At 54.1% G+C, this 17,558-nt stretch overlaps 1 protein-coding gene across 1 annotated transcript in view; it reads right to left on the reverse strand.

The window, feature by feature from the left end:
* LOC116952627 (protein phosphatase 1L-like) overlaps positions 1-13,991 on the reverse strand; it is a 52,348-nt gene extending 38,357 nt beyond the window's left edge. Inside the window, exons 1-2 of the mRNA XM_032972174.2 lie at positions 12,088-13,991; positions 8,094-8,502 (exon numbers count right to left, since the gene is read on the reverse strand). Of these exons, the coding sequence (XP_032828065.1) occupies positions 8,094-8,502; positions 12,088-12,621 (943 nt within the window). The 5' untranslated portion in view covers positions 12,622-13,991. The remainder of the gene's footprint in view (positions 1-8,093; positions 8,503-12,087) is intronic.
* Between the last annotated feature and the right edge of the window lie 3,567 nt (positions 13,992-17,558).

Here is a 17,558-nt window from a genome sequence, read left to right on the forward strand (position 1 = left end):
CTGCCAGCGGACATCCCTCCGGCAGCAGAGCGCAACGAGGGATGGGTGCAATGCCAACAGAGTCATTTACTGTCCTCTCTTCAGGACGCAGTGCGCTGCCCTGCGGGTTCTTTTTTAATGGAATTTCACTGAGGAGCGTCTGGCTTGTAGGAGAACAACTCCCACGCACACGAGGGGAGCCGAACGGATGGGATCAACGATCCGCTTCTGTGACGCCACCTCTTGGCTTACCTCTCAGCTCAAGTCTGCAAGGCCCGGTATTAACCAGGCAGTGGCCCATCCGAGTCCTAGCCAGGCTCAACACCCGCTTCGCTTGCGGAGATCCGACCAGAACGGGCTCTTTCAGGGTGCTGCTGTCAAAAGGGCGACCGTTCTTAACGGTGAACGCGAAAAAACCCACAAATATGTCCTCGCCACGTTTTGTACCGCACGGCAGCAACGATTTCCTGGACCAAAGAGAACGGCAGTGAATGAAGCGATGAATCGTATTTAAATAAATAATCCCCCCCCCCCCCCCCCCACAATGGAAGCCCCGCGCATATTTGTCTTGCGTCTGTCTTTGTTGGGGGCTTAAACGCGTGTAGGAACACGCGACCCAGAAGCGCCGGGAACATTCCTTCCACCGCAGCTCCGCAGGACGCGTCTCATCAGGCCGTCTGATCTGCGGCGCAGCGCACCGCCGCCGCCGCCGATTTTGGCACCGCCTCGTGCCAGCATCGGACCCGCGTACACCCGGGCCCGGTGACGGTCGTGGGGTTCAGGCGTCCCTCGGCCCAGCGGCCGGTGACGTCCCACCGAGGCGGGGGGAGCGAGGCGCGGGTCCCGTTGCTGTTGTGGGGATGAGGACGGGACTTGGGAATGATTCGGTGGCGGCATTGCGGGTCAAGAAACACTCAAGTAGAACAGAAATGTAAGACGTAATCCTCACTGTACACAAACAGACACGGCTGAAGAGCGAGAGAGAGAGAGAGCTGGTACTGTATTTTTATACTCGGCACAGCAGGAACCAGTGAAAACACTTGGCCGTCGTTATAAATAGAGCCCTCTGCGTTTCACTGCACACACCGCTGCCACTAGAGAACCCAGCACTCCCGTCACGACCAAACTCACGTGTGAGCAGAACGAAAACCCAGTGGGTACAAGCTAGGTACCGGTAATCTGGGTACAAGCTCGGCACTGAAAACTAGTAATCCAATGGGGATTACTCGTATCTAACTTGGGTGATCCGATTATAGTAGTTTGCAACTTACAACGCGCTACTCGCCGACTCCGGATATAGGATCAGATCGTGCAATCCGAAGCAGAGAGACATTGTTGCTGGTGGACGCTCTGGGAAGAGAGGCGCTGTTTAAATCGCCCAGCTCACCCGCTCCATCGTGTCCGCGAGCGCTCTTCCCTCCACAACAGCACGGAGCTGTAAGAGCGGCACTTTTATTGAACAGGCCACAAACCTTGCTGATGGCACTCAGAGAAGTCAAAACCGGTCCAAGGATCTCCTCCTTTTAAACCAATCCTGCTGGGTCATTGCTCCCGTAGGCCCCATACACTAATGAGGACTAAAACAAAAAAAGAAATTTGTTCATGAAACAGATCCAGCTCGTTTTGCTTATTTATTATTCAGAGCCAGCTCTTTGCATGCTGCGTCTCGGTCCAGAAAATGCAAGGCGCTACACGACCCACGTTCCGCACGGGAATTCCAGACGTTTCTGTGGCTAACGGCAGACTGCGCCCCTCAAAAGAATAATTAAAATTGAGGAGTCTTGAATGTGTCATTCATAACCGGGCGGTGGTGGTGGTGGTGGCGGATGTGCACGTGGCTTGGACTCCTCTAGCGCTTTGGAGGCAGCGAGGGTTGGTGGACCGCACACAGATGGTGTGAAACTCCCTTCGACCTGGGTGTCGAGGAGGTGCAGTCGCCTGACTCGCCAGGAGAATGCATGTACAGAAAGTGGGCCAATGTCATCTGTCCCTTCTAAATGGGGTCAAGTGTTTCCCCCTCGCAGGCGTGAGTTTTCTCTGGGTGCTCCGGTAGTCTCCGACACATATACACATTCATTAATTGGTTGAGAACATTTGAATATACAGAGGACTGCAGAGCTTGGGAAATTTTTAGCACCGCTCACCGCCTGGCTACAACCGGGATTGTCTGTGGTTCCTCGATGATTGTGAGATGCAATCTGCAAGATTGACAACGCCGTCAAAAAACTAAACGTTATCATTACATTGCAGGCTTCCTGGAGATGGTGGTGGCTTGGGTACACCTTCACTCAGCTGTGGATTGACCACGGATGATGATGATGAACGAGTCTAGGGCGACGCTAATCTCCAGTTTACAACTCTGAGCCAGAGGCAGAATTGTCACATTCCTATGGCGAGGGTGAGTGTATCCATAGGGTAACCACTTGGGTTGCCGCCCCTAATATACAAAACAAATAACGGGGCATGTTAATTTTGTTATGCAACTGATGAAATGTGGGACTTTCAATGCCTGGGGAAGATTCACAGATTTCCCAGGACAGCAGCTGCCTCAACAATAGGACGATGCCGGGAAAAACTAAGACAGGTGGCAACCCGTGAGAGCCACCGCTGACTCCCGCACAAAGTCGTACCGGTCTTGTGGGCCCCCTTGATGGGTGATGGGCTGAGTCGACCCCTGGCTGGGATTGAACTCGCGACTCACCAGCGGGGGGCCACACGCTCCAATCACTTGCACCACTGAGCAATTAATCCCTCACCAACGTCATCAACAGCCATGCTCACTCCACTGCTGGGGAAGCTAACGATCCAACCGGCGGTGACCGGATTCTGCAAGCTCCGACTCTCGTTACTAATCCCGGTGTCCGTATTACGTCCTAAGTAAAATAAAACTCCACTGCTGGATGGAGGCCTCGCCGAGTCGCCACCGTCTGCCGCAATCACTCGACGTAACATCCCCGCGCACGAGCCCATTTCTTGCGATTAAGGCCGCCGTAAAATCCCTACTTGTGCCTAAAACGTCCCGTTTGTTATTTTGGTTGTTGAATATACACATATGTATTTTCGATTGGAATTAAATCTTGTGCCTAAAACGTCCCGTTTGTTATTTTGGTTGTTGAATATACACATATGTATTTTCGATTGGAATTAAATCCGCAAGCTCAAAGGAGGTATTTTGCTCGAAGCTACCAGCACTCTATTTTCATAAGCGCCGCTCCTGGAATTACATTGCAAACACGCTGGGTTCTGGAGGTAAGAAAAGAAAAAAAAACATCTGGGCTTCCCTCAGTGACGCATTAGGAGCGAGGCAAAACACTTCATCTGGTCTTTAACCGATAACGGAGGCTCGGGGTGGGGGGTAGGGTAGAGAGGCGGGGGGGGGGGCGCGTTGCACCACGGCCCCCACGCTAAATGTTTCAGCTCGCGCTGTTTTTTGTTTCGTCAACTCCACGAAAGCCGCGCGCTCTCCCGAGATCTCCCCGCCGATAGAGGAGACGAGCGTTAGCGGGCTCCTCGCCCCGTGAAATTAAGGACGCCCTGTGGCACTCTTGCGATTTGCGCGTTCGCTAGGTCGCGCGCGATCTCCACGTGGATAATTCACCCCCGAGAGCTCGTTTCACCGCTCCGTCTACGCGGTGTCCATCCCGTGCGGAGTGTTTACACATTTGGCTGCCACTCAGGTCCTTAGCCTCGCGTTGTACCCTGCCCAAGCGTCGACAATTGTTGCGTTCTTCACAGCTAATGCGTCTGTAACTTACGTTCGTTTTCCAACCAATAGGTCTTTCTCGCCGTCTTTCGTTGTAATCGATCCAGGCATTCATCTCTCAACGCTTCCTTGCACACTTTGTTCCGATTCCTCTTACGACGCTCACCTTTCCGATCCAAATGTCACAGCAGGGCTTATACACCGACTGCACTCTCACACGCTTCCGCTATGCACATTAATTAATCATAACTCAATCGTTTTGATCTGTGCCCCCACCGATAAGCTGACACCTGTTGCAGTGACTTTGAGAAAACACTCCGGAGTTGTGAATTGTTTAGTGCCTTGGGTCAAAGTACACGGCTAGGATAGCTGCGGCCTGGAAAGGTCATTCAGGGTCATCGCCGCGGTGTCCCTGGGCCGCACGGCAATGGCACGAAACAGCCGGAGAGGACGAAGCGGATGCTGCAGTCGTCGGGAGTGTCGCGCGATAAACGCCTGAATCATCGCCATCGGAATCCAACGGCTACGTGGAGACGACTATCAAGGGATCTTTGGGAAGAATCCGACGGAAGGGATCACGGTTTGGAAGACAAACGGTGAGATCCAGCAGATTCCCGGGTGATGGGGTGGCACTGTCTATAGTAGGTGACGGGGTGGCACTGTCTATAGTAGGTGACGGGGTGGCACTGTCTATAGCAGGTGACAGGGTGGCACTGTCTATAGCAGGTGACAGGGTGGCACTGTCTATCGCAGGTGACAGGGTGGCACTGTCTATAGTAGGTGACGGGGTGGCACTGTCTATCCCAGGTGACGGGGTGGCACTGTCTATCCCAGGTGATGGGGTGGCACTGTCTATCCCAGGTGACGGGGTGGCACTGTCTATCACAGGTGACGGGGCGGCACTGTCTATCGCAGGTGACAGGGTGGCACTGTCTATCCCAGGTGACGGGGTGGCACTGTCTATCCCAGGTGACAGGGTGGCACTGCCTATCCCAGGTGACAGGGTGGCACTGTCTATAGTAGGTGACAGGGTGGCACTGTCTATCCCAGGTGACGGGGTGGCACTGTCTATCCCAGGTGACAGGGTGTCACTGCCTATCCCAGGTGACAGGGTGGCACTGTCTATAGTAGGTGACAGGGTGGCACTGTCTATCCCAGGTGACGGGGTGGCACTGTCTATCACAGGTGACGGGGTGGCACTGTCTATCCCAGGTGATGGGGTGGCACTGTCTATCACAGGTGACGGGGTGGCACTGTCTATCCCAGGTGACGGGGTGGCACTGTCTATCCCAGGTGACAGGGTGGCACTGTCTATCCCAGGTGACGGGGTGGCACTGTCTATCACAGGTGACAGGGTGGCACTGTCTATCCCAGGTGACAGGGTGGCACTGTCTATCCCAGGTGACGGGGTGGCACTGTCTATCCCAGGTGACAGGGTGGCACTGTCTATCCCAGGTGACGGGGTGGCACTGTCTATCCCAGGTGATGGGGTGGCACTGTCTATCCCAGGTGACAGGGTGGCACTGTCTATCCCAGGTGACAGGGTGGCACTGTCTATCCCAGGTGACAGGGTGGCACTGTCTTTCCCAGGTGACGGGGTGGCACTGTCTATCCCAGGTGACGGGGTGGCACTGTCTTTCCCAGGTGACGGGGTGGCACTGTCTATCCCAGGTGACAGGGTGGCACTGTCTATCCCAGGTGACAGGGTGGCACTGTCTATCACAGGTGACGGGGTGACACTGTCTATCACAGGTGACAGGGTGGCACTGTCTATCCCAGGTGACGGGGTGGCACTGTCTATCCCAGGTGACAGGGTGGCACTGTCTATAGCAGGTGATGGGGCGGCACCTTTTTGGTTATGAAGCCATAAAGTGAAGCGGCAGAAGATTTGGGAATTAAAATAAAACTCAGGGAGTGACTCGAAGTAATGCGGGTATCGAGGAGAGAACGCGGAGAGATCTGCATGCCTGCGGTCGTGGGCGAGGAGATACAATCGCTGGAATAGTTGAGCTGTTTGGGTAGCCAAATCACATTCGACGGGCGGCATTCTCGAAAAATCTCAACGAGGATTGGAATGGCCCGAGGAATGCCTTTCGAAGGAAACAAGCGGCTTTTTTTAAACTAAATGCTTTGATGGCAAAATTCTAAGGCAACACTTAATGGAAATACTTCCTTCACTAATCGGTTTTGTATCAGTCCCTGAAATGAAATAAAGTTTAATCCCGCGGACTAAATCACTTTTCTCTTAGATTATTTTTTGTTCAAAGTGACATTGTTTTTTTTTATTAGGTAAGATAAACCCGGGGACTGTTTTGACCTCGCTGAGCCTCATCGGCAACTCCCAAACAAAGCGGGGGCACCCACAACCAACAGCCACGACGACGTTCATTCGAATACAATTTGCCTGCCCTGCGTGCGTGCGTCCGCGCACGAACGAACCACTTACACCGCCCGATTATATCGCCAAAGTTGCGATAACCGTCTCCTGTCCACTGACACCACCGGAGCTCTCTCCCACAGTCGGGGTGGCCACCGTATGCGTCAGCGCCGCCGGGCGATGCGACGAGGCTCGCGGCGCCCCAGCCACCACCCCGACGGGCACCCCCTGGCGCACGACGAGAGGACGATCCGCAATGTCTTTACCCCCCCCCACCCCCAAAACCATCCCTCCGTCGCACCACTGCTCGGTGGACATCCGTGGCAACGCTCGTCCACCCACGCCACTCTGCCCATTCGCCCGTGCCAGTTGCAACATCCCAAATGGACGCCGTTGCTCTGCGACGACTTTTTGCTCCGTGCCGCTCGGCGACGATGCTTTGGCAGCAACAAAAACATCTCACCGGAGAAGAAGAATTCTGGTCACCCGAGCACCCGGGCAGCCGCTCTGATAAAGCCTCTCGTCACTCGCACCTCCGATTCGCGTGGTTGTCTACGTCCGCTGCGAAACCAGTTCAACGTACGCACGCGCTGACGCGTGCGTACACAACGCGAGCCGTGCTGGCCCGGCGCGCGTTTGGGTTTTCCCGCCGCGCGTGGCCGTGTGCCGTGATGCCGACTCGCGCGCGACTTGCGTCGTCGAGACTCGCGCGGGTGCCGTGGTGACGCGGTGCTCGAGTTGCGCACCGACCGCGTGACGTCATTAGTCCCGCGCCCTGGCCCTGCTTGACCCCGAGCCAGATTCCGATGTCGCCTCTGCGAGGACGATATAGCGCGGCTCGGCTTCGTCTCTCTCGGGGTCGGTAAAAACGCCAGTGGAAAAACCGCCTGCGCTGCGCTGGCGTGGCTCGGATGTGCAAGTGGAAAAGGGGGGTACGATTGTGCCCATTGGGTGGAAATTCCACGTTACAATAGCAAAAGTCAAGTGTATCCATGGGACGTGCCCATTAATAATTACTTTACTGGACCCGGTGAGATGAAGGTCCGGCTTGTCACCTGCGATAAAAAATACCGCAGAGAACTGCACGAGAGTGCGTCGTGTTGAGTCGTCCGTCGCCATCATTACACGACTGACAAAAACCAGAACTGTTAAATGGCCCCGGGACAGCTGGCTGCCTCAAACAAGGGGGGCGATCCTGGGAAGATTGAGGACAGAGGTGGCAAGCACCCGGTCGATGGGGCTGGTTCGCATCCCAGCATCCCAGCTGGGATGCGAACCCCAGGTCTCTCCCGCGCGACACCTCGCCGGCTGGGCGATCTCGATCGGCAAACCGAGGGCTTCCGCGAATTTCCGCTTGACCTTTGAAGTTACAGCCGCGCTGATGATAAACTCCCTCTGCAGCACGAAAGAGCACGGCATTGTTCGAGCGGCGGCGCGTTGCGGGAGAGTGGCGGCACACCCACAGCATTGGCATAAACAAAACAAAAATGAATACTCTATACTGTACAGTAGCAATGCGGTCATCGGTCATTAAGCTGTGGACAAAGACGATGAGGAACTGCCAAGTAGATGACGCTAACAGGGGAAGACATCAACTCAGGAATGGAGAATAGACAATGATGGTGGTATTGGATGATTATTATAGATTCAATATGACGAGACAGAAAGTGGGAACAAGTGGGTTAGATAACAAATATGGTAGCTTGTAGATATCGCTCTCGCTGTTGATGAATTAAGTGGCATGAGCGCAGGACACGCGGCTCAAATAGTGGCAAAGGGGCAGCTGGGGCAGCGAGCACTTTCAGTCCACCGAGGAGATTGATCGATGGTGCGTGATGGACTTATTACTACGACGTGGGGAGGCCATCATCTAGCAGCGAACAGACCATGGCCCATCACGATGACGACGACGACGGTAAGCGAGAAATGTGATTTCAAACAAAGCATCCAACCAGAATGGTGAATGTCTCGCGTCGCCGTGGAATCGAACGGGGACCCCATCTCGCGCAGAGGGCCCGGAGCGGCGCGTCCTACCGGACTCGTCCTGGCTCGCCGCCTGGTGCGCCAGCAGCTCCGTTTCCGTGGCGAGGACCTCCTCCAGCGCCAGCTCGCGGACGCGCGACGGGGAGAGCTCCCGCGCGGGGCGCCCCGCCGCCCGGGCCTTCGCGCCCCGGCCGTCGCCGCCCAGGGCCGCGGACGTCCCGCCGGCCGCGACGGCCGCCGCGGGCGAGGTCCCTCCTCCCTTGGACGGCGCCGCCACCGCGCCCGCGACGTCGCGGGCTGGGGCCGACGAGAGCGACGACGACGACGTTGAAGACGGAGGGGGAGGCGGGGCCCCCGGAGGAGCCCGGGGAGCGGCCGGCGGCGCGGTGCCGACCCTCTCCTCCAGCAGCCGTCGGCGGAGGCCTTGGGTCAGCCGCTTGAGAGAGAAGTCTGCGGCGAACTAAAGATGAACAATCGTCGTCATTACTCGCGACCGAGGTGACGATTCTCTTGATCTACCCACAAACGCCTTTGCCGAGGCTCAAGACTCTTTGTAAACGCGGCCAGTCCTCTGCTATTTCGGGTTTTTTTTGGCCAATTACGTCGATGAGTGGAAGTTTACCCTAAAATATATTCCCCAGGCTTGCTCTGCTTGGCTTCCCACCTGTGATGAGGCCAGGCAAGTTCAGGGCCGTTTGGCGACGAAAACGCAAACGGAAGAGACACGAGGTAGCACGTTGGCCGCTCGTTGCAGAGGTTCACGGTTCGAATCCAGTGGTCGCCCTGGTTAATACTGGGCGTGTAGTAACCATAGCAACGCCCACGCGCCATCCGATTCGCAGCAGGCATACAAGATCCCCCCGACGTCATTCGCAAGAGTAGGCCACCGTGTGCAGGCATCAGGGTCCGAATTTGCCAAATTCAAAAGTTACACCGCACATCACTCAATTGGGATCGCACACACACACACAGCTGCCGATCGTCGCCCCCGACTGGCAGACGAACGTCTCAGGCCACTCGTGCGAATGAGACTCTGTGCTGATCTCTTGGAGTGCTCACCTGTTTAAACAACATCAACTTCGACTTGAACACATACAAAAGATCTCAACATCAAAAGTGTTTATTGTGGTCAATTCCACTGATGCCACTGATTCCTTCCTTCTGCCAGTCCTGAGCTGTTACACAGTTGAAACCCAACCTCAAATATCCATTCTTACAGTCTCATCATCATCATCATCACCACCGGCATCGTCTTGCTTTAAGTCTTCCCATTTATGTATTCCCCTCGGTCGCCAACCCATACAGACATTGCCACCCCAATGTCTGCGAGGGTAGCTGCCCCTTCTCCTTCCAGAACACGTGTCCCGCTCATTGCAACCTAGTCCTCTTGGTTTGGCCCACAGCAGCCTGGTGTACAAATGCCGTTAGGGTAGATCTATGGGTCTCCGTGTGAGTCTATAGGACCCTGTGTGACTCTGTAGGTCTCTATGTATCTAAGAGTGGATAGTGTGATACAGTCAGAGTAGGTCTATGGGTCTCTGTGTGAGTCTATAGGTCCCTGTGTGAGTCTATAGGTCTCTAGGTATCTAAGAGTGGATGATGGGGTACTGTCAGAGTAGGTCTATGGGTCTCTGTGTGAGTCTATAGGTCCCTGTTTGACTCTGTAGGTCTCTAGGTATCTAATAGTAGATGATGGGATACTGTCAGGGTAGGTCTATGGGTCTCTGTCTGAGTCTATAGGTCCCTGTGTGAGTCTATAAGTCTCTAGGTATCTAAGAGTGGATGGTGGGCTACTGTCTGGGTAGGTCTATGGGTCTCTGTGTGAGTCTATAGGTCCCTGTGTGAGTCTATAGGTCTCTAGGTATCTAAGAGTGGATGGTGGGATACTGTCAGGGTAGGTCTATGGGTCTCTGTGAGAGTCTATAGGTCCCTGTGTGACTCTGTAGGTCTCTAGGTATCTAAGAGTGGATGATGGGATACTATCAGGGTATGTCTATGGGTCTCTGTGTGAGTCTATAGGTCCCTGTGTGAGTCTATAGGTCTCTAGGTATCTAAGAGTGGATGATGGGGTACTGTCAGGGTAGGTCTATGGGTCTCTGTGTGAGTCTATAAGTCCCTGTGTGAGTCTATAGGTCTCTAGGTATCTAAGAGTGGATGATGGGATACTGTCAGGGCAGGTCTATGGGTCTCTGTAAGAGTCTATAGGTCCCTGTGTGAGTCTATAGGTCTCTAGGTGTCTAAGAGTCGATGGTGGTGGACTGTCAGGGTAGGTCTATGGGTCTCTGCGAGTCTATAGGTTCCGAGACGTTCTACCATTGTTATGGCTGGAGGCGGTCTCTCGCCCGTATGAGGACAAAAGTTGTCACCTCACGCAATATGGTACCTGATTTGTTGTTCGCTGATAAATTATGTGCTGAGTCGGCCCTTGACTGGGATATTAACTTGTAACTTTCCGATAGTCGGTCAGGTGCGCACTAACCATGGTGCCAACCAGTTGGAACACGAGAGGAAATTCTGTAACAATATTTACGGTGGCTGCCAAACAAAGCGCAACGAATTTTTACATGCTGTTTCCATCCTGGTTTGAATAAACACCTCATTCGAAACCCAAACATTGCACCTCCTGGCTTGGACAGTCATCCGTGACCACTCATGTACTGTATGCTGGACTTCTTTCGCACCGCACGTAGATAACCGTGCTAATCGGAGGTGCGAAGACACCGGTGGTGTAACCATCAACCGCATCAGAACATCAACGGTCCGATGTGCAAATCTCCTTCAAAAACGGCAAATGAAAGACGCAAGCCACAGCAGCGCGACTGTGACCATGCCCCCCACACAAACTCTGGAACAGACAGAATCGTGAGCCGCTGCAGGAGGTGGGGAAAGAGCAGAACTACACGAACTCTCCTTTCCCTCCTGAAGCCCTCTCGTCGTGGCGAGCAGCAGACCTCGACAGCGACATCGACCTCCTGGGCAATGTTGCTGCCATACGCAAGAATAGAATATTCGGAATCTCAGGAGAGATCATGTCACGGACATGTACAGTGTTAAATTTAACACACGTGTACAAACTCGCCCAAGGTATTGTATGGAAGAGATGACTTTGATTGTCTGTACTGTGCATCGGTAAAAGTAGTGATAAAGGTGCAGGTATGGAATGGCTTTCTCATGCCCCAGCTGGAGGAAATGCCTTCCCTCTAGGGAGCTTCAAGAAGCCACTCTAGATGGTAATTTGGCCTACTCTTCCACGCTGCCCAGATGTGTTGGAAGAGGTGGGAGTACCCACACTTTACCCCTCCACGTGCGATCTGCCCATCGACTGTGGTCAACACAAATTCAACAGCTGCTTGATGGACAGACACGGAGAGAAGAGAGACACGGGAGAGAGAGACACGGAGGAGTTGACGTAACTTGCACGATTATTTAAATTTCCAGACCGGGAGATAAAACGGGCCATCTCTGGATTACAGGTCCAGAGTGCTAACAACACCACTGTAGCATTCCATTTTATATAACCATAAGTATTTACATAGTTAACCAGGAAATCTTCACTGGTTCTCAATATATATTTTTATATATACAAGGTTTTAAAATCTGGGTTCCTTCCTGAAAGATAATCCAATATCATATGGTCAAGTATTGAAAAACAGAGCACTTTTGAAAGTGAGTTTATCGAGTCAGTGAGCCTTTGTAAATGATTATAGCTCGACATTAATTCATTCATTGTGCCTGGGCAAGCTTCTGCTGGTATGGAAGTGATAAACTATTGACAAGCGTTGTCCTACTGGAGCCAGAGTGTCCATCACAAGATCATTCTAGGACAACTGAAATTGTTACAAACTTTGTAGTTGCCCTATCATATTGCTCGGTCATTTGCATGTTAGTAAATTTTGGTGAGCACAAAATGCGAGTACACGTTAGTCAATCGACAGTACGCTTTGTGTCCACGAGCATCACAAATTCACATTAAAAAGAACACACACGGACTTGCGAATGCTGCCGCATGCCAACACAGCAGGATGGCCGTATGACGTCTCCTCACCTCTCCTCCGTGGCTGTCAAAGATGCCAAATATTCCAGGGTGAGTGCGGTTGTCCCAATCTTCAAGCGCGCGCATTTTAGGGTCTGAAGGTCCTCGATCACCACCAGCACCACCACCAGCAGCCCTTCGACCAAGTCCCCTTAGAGCAAATGCGGAGGCCGCTTTGCTGTTCCATTTCGCCACCTCCACAAACTCAGGCCCTCCGCCAGGTATCATCCCTGGGCGGCCAGCCTGAGCCATGTAGCCTCCCGGCCCTTCCATGTCATCGGCAGCATCTGAGATGTCACCACCAGCAGCAGCATCAGCAGCACCGCCAGCACCGGCCCTGGCACCAGGCAGGAGTTCTCCCCCACCCAGGAATCGAGCAGCGCCACGCCCAGCCGTGCCGCTCCCAGCAGAGACCAGGGTTCGAACCCGGGTGCCCGGAGATCCGAGGTAGGACCAGAAGGCCAGGCAGAGGCAGGCGAGGAGCAGAGATGCGGGGCGCAGGAGGATAAAGCGGATGGCGCGGCCGCAGAGAGAGCACAGACCCATTGTGACGAGGGCGATCGTCTGGTTGTGAGAGAGCTATCGTCTGGCTAAACGAGCCACTGAGCCGACCTACTGCCTACACCTCAGCACAATCATCACGACGTTTGCTGCACGTACGCTGAGCCAAGCGATGGCAGTGGGGTCCCAATGACAATTAACTATTATAAGTTAATCGCGTGCTCTATGCAGACTACATATATACATAATACAATGCTAAATCGTGCAATATTCGCTGCTCAAATTCTCGAACAAATTCAAATGAGACCGTCTTATGTATTGACAATTCGTATAGTAACACTGCAATGCGATTGGCTACACGGGTTTACATGCAATTATCAATGCGCACAGTAATGCAACGAATGCACGAGAACGTCACCCGCTGTTGTTTGATAATTTGACGGGTTGACACTTGTACCAATATAATAACACACCGTGCAATCTGGGGGTGTGGATGGGCCCCTACCTACTACGCCTTCAAATGGCTCGGCAAGCCCACACCATCATAGATGCAATCCGCCTCGCTAGATTTGCAAGCTGGACATACCATTATACTTTATCGGTGTCGGTTTTAAATATAGTACTGTCTCTCTATATATACACACCGGCACACGTAATATAATGTTCAATGGTGTAGCTACTCACCCCTTTGATATCGCAGCAGTAAAGATCAAATTGTCAGCAGAGAGCGCCCGTTGACGACAAGCACACAATGCAGACCGAGAGCTATCAATTCGTTAATTATTCAAGCAGATACCCGCACGTACGAGAGTAAACATACCACGCTCGCAAACACAACCCACCCACCACCGTACGCCTGGCGTGCAGGGCAAGGTCGCTATCACCACGACTCGGTCCCGACAGCCGAGCGCGCCTGGACGCTCCAGAAACGAAATAGAACGCTCTGCGTGTCGCACGCGCGAGCAGGCAGGCTCACGAGATCTGTGTTGGTTGTATTGACCGTGTGGAAATCCCGCAAAGTGCTGTACGCCACGCTCTGCTGCTGCTGCTGCGTGCTGCGTGCACGATCCGTGCGTGCGCGTTGCCGGCAGGCTGCGGTGGGCGCTGCTGTGGGGGCAGCAGCAGCACGGAAGCCACACAGTGCGGAGGGGAGGAGTAGAGGCTGTGCGTGTGCGCTGTGTGTGCGTGTGTGTGTGCGCTGTGTGTGTGCGCGCTGTGTGTGTGTGCGCTGTGTGTGTGTGTGCTGTGTGTGTGTGTGCGTGTGTGTGTGCGCTGTGTGTGTGTGCGTGTGTGTGTGCGCTGTGTGTGTGTGTGCGCTGTGTGTGTGTGTGCTGTGTGTGTGTGCGTGTGTGTGTGCGCTGTGTGTGTGTGCGTGTGTGTGTGCGCTGTGTGTGTGTGTGCGCTGTGTGTGTGCTGTGTGCGCTGTGTGTGTGCGCTGTGCGTGTGTGTGTGCGCTGTGTGTGCGCTGTGTGTGTGCGCTGTGCGTGTGTGCGCGCTCTGTGTGTGTATGCGCGCTGCGTGTGATCTGTGTGTGTGTTGTATGCGCTCTGTGTGTGTGCTGTGTGATTGTGTGTGTGTGTGCTCTGTGTGCGTATGCGCGCTGTGTGTGTACTCTGTGCGTGCGTGTGCGCTGATGAAAGAGGGATGCGTGTCCCGTGTGTGTGTGTGCTCTGTGTGTGTGTCCGGTGTGCGCGTGTGTGTGCTGTGGGGAGCGGTGGTGCAGTGGTTAGCGCGCTGCACTAAAAAAACCCAGACACCCGGGTTCGAGTCCCGCTCACGACCAACACCAGTAAACGAACACTTGAACCGGTCCCTGGGTCTCCCCGAGGACAAAGGCGGCCGGGCGTGGTGCTGGCCACCCACCCGCTTGCGATGCCTCCATAATGTAGTCTCTGACAGCACTCGGCCCAACAATGTGTTAAAGGCTATAACGGGAGATATTTGTCTGTGTGCCGCTATCAAGCGTCTCTGCTGTAAGAATCTGTCTTAAAGATGCCTCCCTTAAAGAGACGCTTGCTATACCAAGCAGAGCTACCAGTCCAGGTCTGTACATCATTATAATGTTGGGACTGTACCGTATACCACAATACCACCTTACGGGTGCCTCTCTCTTAAACGTGTCCAATGCTTGCGTGGTGGTTTGACGTATCTCTACAGCATTGGTGTGTCTCTCTTAAAGGCGCAACACGTATCCCAGTATTGGTGCCTCTGTCTCAAAGATGCACCGTGCATTACGAGTGTCTTTTTCTTAAGGGTGCCGCTCTCTTAAAGGTGCGTCTGTCTTTAGGCTGCCTCACCCTGTATACGCACACCATGTGGTCTAATCATATTGACGTTTGCCTTGAGGGCTAAGCATGCCTTCAGCCTGCCGCGTCATTTTGCAGCAACCACCACGCAGCGTTGGACTACACTCTTATGCTCCCACGACTAATGCTGCCCATCTTTCACTGACCGGTGTGGCGAAGTATGGTCAAACAGCCCCCGTAACCGACACGGCGTAGGGAGGCCTTCGTCCAGCAGTGGATTGACCAAGAACTATCCTTATAGGAGTGTATGGACTTCTTTCGACACAGTACATAGCCAACCGCGCTAAACGTGGGTGCCTCCGTCTACAATGTGCACGGTGCATCCTGCTCTCGTTATGAGTGTCTGAAGGAGGCTTCCCTTCAAGGTGCACTGCAGTATGATAACTGCGAGTGGACAGAATCTCCCTTTCAAGTAGAATTCCCTGTTACCGGGGAATTCTATTATCCGCGGGATCTGTGGCATCCACAAAAACTCCTGTTATCCGCGGGGCTATTTCGATTATCCGCAGGTTCCCCCCTAAATGATATATCGTGGGTAATTATCGGATCAGGCGATGTTCGTCTCTTGTATAACTGCAGATATGAGGGGTGATATAGCATTCGATGTACCCCACTGTTACAGGCGCGCCTAGCTAGAGGGGACACCCCTTGCTACTCTCTATTAAGCGTGCCTCTTTAAAGGTGAAGAGTGTTATTTATGCTGCCAGTTTATGTGTATCACTATTAAAGGTGTCGATGGAAAGGTTGCACTTCCTGAAGCCGCACGTCTATCTCACATTATTACCAGCCGTGCTGCTGACGTCTTAAGGCTACCCCGTGTCTGTGATGTTATCAGTGACCCCATTCTTAATGGTCTCTTTAAAACAAACAAAAATCCCCATCTGCTGTTCGCTTTAACTGAGTGTCTTAAAGGCGCACGTCTCCCACTGCTCGGTGTGCCTTTGCAATGGGAATCATTTGTAGGACTGTCTCCCATAATAGTGAACTCCACCTGTCGTTACATGGTATTTATTTTTCTATCTACGTTACTTTACCGAAAGAACCATAGAATATGAATTCCTGCAGTCACGAAAATTTTAAGTCAAAATGTACTCCTAAGGGTTGCGCCATTTCTTCCAATTATGGGGTCCTCTGTCTCAAGAGCGCCCTCTGCCTGGCAATATAACCAGTGTCTCCCAGCGGAGGAGCGTCTCCCAGCGGAGGAGTGTCTCCCAGCTGAGGAGTGTCTCCCAGCTGAGGAGTGTCTCCCAGCTGAGGAGTGTCTCCCAACGAAGGAGTGTCTCCCAGCTGAGGAGTGTCTCTCAGCTGAGGAGTGTCTCTCAGCTGAGGAGTGTCTCCCAGCTGAGGAGTGTCTCCCAACGGAGGAGTGTCTCCCAACGGAGGAGTGTCTCCCAGCTGAGGAGTGTCTCCCAGCTGAGGAGAGTCTCCCAGCTGAGGAGTGTCTCTCAGCTGAGGAGTGTCTCCCAGCTGAGGAGTGTCTCCCAGCTGAGGAGTGTCTCCCAACGGAGGAGTGTCTCCCAGCTGAGGAGTGTCTCCCAGCTGAGGAGTGTCTCCCAGCTGAGGAGTGTCTCCCAACGGAGGAGTGTCTCCCAGTAGAGGAGTGTCTCCCAACGGAGGAGTGTCTCCCAGCGGAGGAGTGTCTCCCAGCTGAGGAGTGTCTCCCAGCTGAGGAGAGTCTCTCAGCTGAGGAGTGTCTCCCAGCTGAGGAGTGTCTCTCAACGGAGGAGTGTCTCCCAGTGGAGGAGTGTCTCCCAACGGAGGAGTGTCTCCCAGCGGAGGAGTGTCTCCCAGCTGAGGAGTGTCTCCCAACGGAGGAGTGTCTCCCAACGGAGGAGTGTCTCCCAGCTGAGGAGTGTCTCCCAACGGAGGAGTGTCTCCCAAAGGAGGAGTGTCTCCCAAAGGAGGAGTGTCTCCCAGCTGAGGAGTGTCTCCCAGCTGAGGAGTGTCTCCCAGCTGAGGAGTGTCTCCCAGCTGAGGAGTGTCTCCCAACGGAGGAGTGTATCCCAGTGGAGGAGTGTCTCCCAACGGAGGAGTGTCTCCCAGCGGAGGAGTGTCTCCCAGCGGAGGAGTGTCTCCCAGCTGAGGAGTGTCTCCCAGCTGAGGAGTGTCTCCCAACGGAGGAGTGTCTCCCAGCTGAGGAGTGTCTCCCAGCTGAGGAGTGTCTCCCAACGGAGGAGTGTCTCCCAGCTGAGGAGTGTCTCCCAACGGAGGAGTGTCTCCCAACGGAGGAGTGTCTCCCAGCTGAGGAGTGTCTCCCAACGGAGGAGTGTCTCCCAACGGAGGAGTGTCTCCCAGCTGAGGAGTGTCTCTCAGCTGAGGAGTGTCTCCCAACGGAGGAGTGTCTCCCAGCGGAGGAGCGTCTCCCAGCTGAGGAGTGTCTCCCAACGGAGGAGTGTCTCCCAGCGGAGGAGCGTCTCCCAGCTGAGGAGTGTCTCTCAGCTGAGGAGTGTCTCCCAGCTGAGGAGTGTCTCCCAACGGAGGAGTGTCTCCCAGCGGAGGAGTGTCTCTCAGCTGAGGAGTGTCTCCCAACGGAGGAGTGTCTCCCAGCGGAGGAGCGTCTCCCAGCTGAGGAGTGTCTCCCAGCTGAGGAGTGTCTCCCAACGGAGGAGTGTCTCCCAGCGGAGGAGTGTCTCCCAGCTGAGGAGTGTCTCCCAACGGAGGAGTGTCTCCCAGCGG

This window comes from Petromyzon marinus, chromosome 47 (genome assembly GCF_048934315.1).
Source record: "Petromyzon marinus isolate PM22_M1 ecotype Great Lakes invasive population chromosome 47, UKy_Petmar_22M1.pri1.0, whole genome shotgun sequence".
NCBI classification, from domain to species: domain Eukaryota; kingdom Metazoa; phylum Chordata; class Hyperoartia; order Petromyzontiformes; family Petromyzontidae; genus Petromyzon; species Petromyzon marinus.